The 6,115-nt window shown below is 40.5% G+C and overlaps 1 protein-coding gene across 1 annotated transcript in view; it reads right to left on the reverse strand.

Moving 5' to 3' along the window:
- The window catches only part of SLC2A12 (solute carrier family 2 member 12), a 67,029-nt gene that overhangs the window by 45,769 nt on the left and 15,145 nt on the right, over positions 1–6,115 (reverse strand). Inside the window, exon 2 of the mRNA XM_006144335.2 lies at positions 1,293–2,633. Coding sequence (XP_006144397.1) covers positions 1,293–2,633 — 1,341 coding nt within the window. The remainder of the gene's footprint in view (positions 1–1,292; positions 2,634–6,115) is intronic.

Consider the following 6,115-nt stretch of genomic DNA (forward strand, 5'->3'; position numbering starts at 1 on the left):
GTGTAGTTATTAATTAACTGAGATTAAGAGGGCCAACCTTGCTGGTTGCTGACCAGAAGGAGCAGACACTGAACACACAGCTCAGCCCATTCAAATATGGTCTCCTCAAAGACAGGAACAATGTCTGACCAGTTTACTATTGTTTTCTCAGCAGTTAGCATTGTTGCTGCTTATTAAAAATTTAATCACTTGAATGTAATTAGTTAGCAGTGGGTTACTAGCGCAAACACTCATGTGGCCTTCCTTCCAGAAACACTATCTGGTCTCTGGCATCAGACACTGACATCTCTCTATGAAGTATCTCCTCCTTCAACACAGAAGACTTCTTATTAGTCCTGAAGCTCCAAGCCTTCCCTAGATTTCAGTTTGTTTATCTGCTTGATCCTTGTAAACAAGTTTCAAAACCAACTCTAATGAAGAGTAAGAGGATGATGTAAAAAAGGGAAAGGAGAGGAGAAGGGGACAGAGGGGTGAAAGAGAGAGATGACCCTTGATTTTTAAGCACTTTTTTTTTCTAGAGACATATATAAAAGACCTTTTACGACCTTCTTACAGAGTGGTTTAGACTGGGTGGGAGGCTAGAGAACTAGAGAATGGCAGCAACTTACTCAAGCAAATCCATCTCTTCACTCATGACAAGTGTTTAAGTCATTGGAGCAGACTGACAATATAAAATAAAACAACATTGTTGTTCTCTCCCAGTGAATTGTATTGTAGCGAATAAGAATAAACAGATTCCCAGTCTTCTGGTTAATGAACAAGATTAACGTTCCTTGGGTGGTCACTGAATAAAATGTACTCAAAGAGATAACTCATGTCCCTTCCCAACTCATCATTCCCTTCTTCATTATTTCTAGAAGGCATCCACTACTGTGTCTTCAAGATAATCTAAATTCTTGATTTATTTTTTCTTTCTACTTGTGAAGAAACTCTGAGATGATATGGAAAACGTTACCCCAGTAAACTTTGCTTTCATAAAGCAATATAATTCCCTTGGGCAATAAATGGCTTTCCAGGTCTAGTTCATTCCCAATTGTTGGGATTAAAGTATTCTCATGTGACAGGTAATGGGAAACTTAGCCTTCAGTTGAATACTAGCCCTGTACTTTTCAGAAGCAGCTGTGGGCCAAGCACACTTTCTGCATTGGCAGAAGCATGGACAGCCAATATTATCTGTATCTTGTTTCTTGTACTTTCATCTACAAGGTACCATAGCAGTAGGATGCCCTGTGTAGTTAAAAGTAATACATTAACTTTTATGTGGGGAGAGAGACAAAGAATAAAGTACTTACTTGGTCCTAGACCAATCGAGAAAGCAGCAACAAAAACAAGCAAGCTGGCTAAAGACAGCCACTTCAAAAAAGCTGGGACTTCTGCTGGGTCTGTGACTATCTGGTATTCCCTTTGGCTTACTCCAGCATTTAAGAAGGAGGCGGAGGTCATCTCTCCTTTGCGATCCATATCATTTCCCACAGGCATGAGTGAATTTCTGCTGTGGGAAGTGATCCCTTTGAAGTGTTCTCTCAGAGTTGTGTTGCTGGCTGACAGGTTTCTTGGCCCCAAGAATGCAGATTCAGCCAAGGACTGGTTGACAGGACTATGGCTCCTGCAGATGTTGGCAAAGTTCATGTGGATGTTGAGATTCACAATGCCCATGGTCAACAAGGAAGCTGCCATCACAGAGGAGCCAATGCAGAGGAAGGTTTTGCTGCCAACATGGTCTACTAGAAGAGTAGCCGGGATGGTGCTGATGACCTTGACTACCCCAACTCCAGTGGAGGCAAGGCTAGCTGCCTCATTGCTTTGAAAACCAACAGACTTCAAAACAGTTGATGCATAGAATAATATGTTTGGCTGGCCAGTGATTTGTACAAAAAATACCAAAGTTAGGCCTATCATAATGCGGGTCCTCATGTTGTCCTTTGAACGAAACAGATCCCAAAAACTATACTGATATTCTTCCTTTAGGGAAGACTTTATCACAGTGAGCTCCTCAGTTGTGTCTGAGATTGCTCTCAACCTTCCCAGAACCTTGCTAGCAGCTTCCTCTTGTCCTTTCATCACCAGAAACCGAGGACTCGGGGGAAGAAAGTACATGGCAATTGCCTGCAAAACTCCCAAAGGAATGACAAGACCGAACATGTACTTCCAGCCATGGGAAACATTGGCAAATGCATAATTTGAAATATAGGCAAAAAGGATGCCGATGACGATCATCAGCTCATTCAGTGACACAAGAAGACCTCTTCTGTGCTGAGGAGCAATCTCTGCAATGTAAACACACGTAGCAATGGAAGACAGGGAAATGGATACCCCGATAGCAATGCGTCCCACTATAAGAGCCGTGTAAGATAAACTGAGTATCAAGACTAAGCTTCCAAGTCCGAGTAGGCAGGATGACAAGATGATGGCCGTCCTTCTTCCATACTTGTCTATCAGGACCCCTCCTGTGAGAGAGGCGAGTAAGGCTCCCATGAGGAGGGAGCTCACCACCATTTCCTGCTCATGGCAGCTCAGGGCTAGTAAGGTTCTGATCTGAAGAAGAGCCCCGGAAATGAGCCCAAGTTCATAACCTACCAGGAGGCCACTGACAGCAGCAGTGACAGACGACAGGAAAGTGAACATGCCACAACCTACAAGCAGAAGGGAGAAGAGGAGAGGTCAGTTCTCAATTACTTCGAACACTTTATCTGACCAGAAACTTAACCCAGTTTAAGGATTTCATATATGGCTCTGAATTAAACACACCGACAACAACAACATTAAAGTAATACATAAACTCAAAAAATGTTTAGATATTGAAGGAAAATCATTTTTTTTCTTTTTAAGAGAAGAGGCATGGAGACCCTTGGGAAGTCTAGTTTCCTATTATTTCTATTTATGTTATTTTTAGTTGGCTCTGCAAGATGAGCAGATAACAGACTACAAAGATTGAATAAACACAAATGTATACGATTCAGTTCATGTCTTGGCATTGGAATTAAAATTCAAATGGCCTAGCTCCTCCAGCTCCACCCCAGTTCTCTAAAGGCAAACTTTTGCAGTTAGGATAGAAGGATAGGAACCTTGAGAAGTGTCCCAGGCTTCTTGCTGAATAACCTGGGCCAAGATGAAACACAGCACCCAGGAAACTTGCCCTCCTGTCTCCTCAGCCACATTTGGCTTCTGCTGAAGCACAGGAGGGTACTGGGACAGAGAATGGGGTGGGTGTACAGGATATGTGAATGTTCTAAGAAGTCAAGGTTGTATTAGAAAGAAAGAAATGAGAAATGCATGCAGGATAGAGAACCAATAATACCCATTATTCACTCACAGTAAGGAAAAGGGAAATGGAACATAGGGAGAACAAAAGGACTTTAACTTGTATTGTTGTTCTTTTATTTCACTATTAAAATCCAAGAGGGGCCAACAGGTGATGTGGTAACTAAGACTCTGGACTCCCACATGACTTATTGTGGTTTGAGTCCCGGACCTGGTAGCTTACTCTCTCACTTTCCCCTCTCTCTTTCTCCCTGTTTCTCTCTGGTCAAATTAAAAATAACATGAATTAAAAAACCCCAGGAACTCTCTATCTGCTGCCCGCAAGAAACACATGTCACAGATAAAGACATACATAGGCTAAAAGTAAAGAGCTGGAAAAAGATATTCCATACAACTGGAAACCAAAAAGGGACTGAAGTTGCAATACTGATCTCAGACTAAATAGACTGTAAGATAAAAAACTGTAAGAAAAGACAAAGAATGGCATTATATAGTAGTAAAAAGGTGAATTCATCAATAAGATATAACGCTTATTAATATCTATGCACCCAACTCAGGAGCACCCAAATACATAAAGGAAAGACTGTTAGATCTAAAAGGAGTGCTAGACTGCAACACCCTAATTGTTGGGTATCTCAACACCTCCTTTAGACAGATCATCTAGATCACAAAAATAAACAAAGATATACAGGATCTAAATTATACCATAAATCAAATGGACTTGACGGGCATCTGTAGAACCTTCCACCTCAAAGTCACAAAATATACATTTTTCTCACCCCCACATGGAACACTTTTTAGAGACTGACCTTATAATAGGGCACAAAATAAGCCTTTACAAATGTATAGGTATAGAAACTATATCCAGCATCTTCTCCAACAATGATGGAATTAAACTTTATATCAATTTCAGAATACCTCCCTGAACATACACAAACACATGGAAACTAAACAACTTACTCCTGCATGATTTCACAACTAGAGAAGAAATTAATACTGAAATAAAAAGTTTCGTGGAGACCAATGACAATGAATACATGAGTCTCCATAATCTATAGCAGTCAGTATGCGTAAGAAAAAAATGGAGAGGTGAGGGGCTGGCAGATGGCATGGTGGTTAAGAGCACTGGACTCCCATGTAGCCAACCATGGTTTGAGTCCTGGAACTGGTGGCTTACTTTCTCACTACCCCCAGCCCCTGTTCCTCTCTGGTCAAATTAAAATGGACGAGTAAATAAACAAAGTTAAATTAAAAAAAAAAGAGATGGAGAGGTGACAAATGGAAAACCTAACATACCTCAGGAAACTGGAAAAACAAACAAAAAAATCCAAAAAATGCCAATAGGAAAGAAATAATAAAGATTCAAGTAGAAATAAATGAAATAGAAAAGAAATGAACCATACAGAAAATAAATGAAAGCAAAATCTGGTTCTCTGAAAAGATAAACATGATTGACACACCATTAGCTATCTGGCAATTCCACTTTTGGGTATCTACCCAAAGGATAGGAGAATGCTCAGTCAGAAGAGTACTTGTACATCTATGATTATTGCGGCATTATTCACAATTGCCAACTCAAATGTCCATGAATAGATGAATAGCTTGAAAGAAGTGTGGCACATACACTCTATGGAATACTACTCAACCATAAAAAAACAGCAAGATCCTAGCATTTGATAGAAAGTGGACAAATATGGAAGATTTACTGCTGAGTGAAGCAAGTCAGGCTATGAGAGATGCTGCATGTCTGAAGACTGTGGGAAGAGGGTGGGGGGGGAGTATCAGGAAATAAAGAGAAAAAAGAGAGAGGCAAGACATTTATGGGAGACAGAAATGGATTATTACCTCTTGATGATAACATGTATAGTACCCTGAACTGATTGGTATAAAGTATATTCATATTGGGTAAATTCACTTTACAAGCTAAGTGATGTATCCTGCTGAATGTATAAAACAAATTAAAATAAAATTTTAAGAAGTTATACAATAACAATAAATAAAATTAAAATAAATCATTCTTACCAAAAAAATCCAAAGAAAAGTATCAAACAGTTCAGAGTGACTGACTTTCTGTAGTAGGTACACAGATGTTATATGTCTGTAGCTTGTCAAAAGAGTAAACAAAAAGCATGTAAAAAACATTCCTCGCACAGGAGACAGGAATATCCAAGGCCTTAAAACAGGGAAGTTCTTGCTGTGTTTCAGGAACTGCAGCTGGCCAGCACATGTGTACGATACAGTGTGAGGCATGAAATGAATTTGGATAGATATGGAGGCAGAACTTCAGGTTAGGCCTCGCCAGTCACAACGGATGGGTTTTTATTATACTTCAAGTGCAGTGGGGCTGACACCCAGTACACTGCCATTATACAGAGGGCATTGACACGATGGTTTTTCTGTTTGTCAAGGCTGATACTACTGCTGTACGAAGACCATTTCTTCAAGGCCAAGACTGATAACTGGGAGGAGTTTGCTGCCTGGGTTTCGACAAGAGATGATGGTAACTGAGACTTGGATGTTAAGAGAGTAACTGGAGACAGGTAGACAGATGACGGTATTTGGACCTAAAAATGATTACACTTTGTCATGAATTAGAGGTGGCGGGTAAGGAAGTAATATTCTGATTAGAGAAGTAGTGATTTGGGGAGAGCAAAACACTTGGATGGCAGACCGGGCCAGGCACCTGGGTAGGGGTATTTAGAGTGACAGGCACCACCCTGGAGATACTGAGTTAAGGACATGAGGAAATCAATGCCAGAACTGCTTCGGTAGCGGAAGTACATTATCCTTGCCACCTTGCCCTTCACTTTTCCTTCCTTGTTTTCTCTTCTATTTGATGGGAAATACAGTTTCC

Source organism: Tupaia chinensis, unplaced genomic scaffold (assembly GCF_000334495.1).
Source record: "Tupaia chinensis unplaced genomic scaffold, TupChi_1.0 Scaffold000117_2, whole genome shotgun sequence".
Classification (NCBI taxonomy): domain Eukaryota; kingdom Metazoa; phylum Chordata; class Mammalia; order Scandentia; family Tupaiidae; genus Tupaia; species Tupaia belangeri.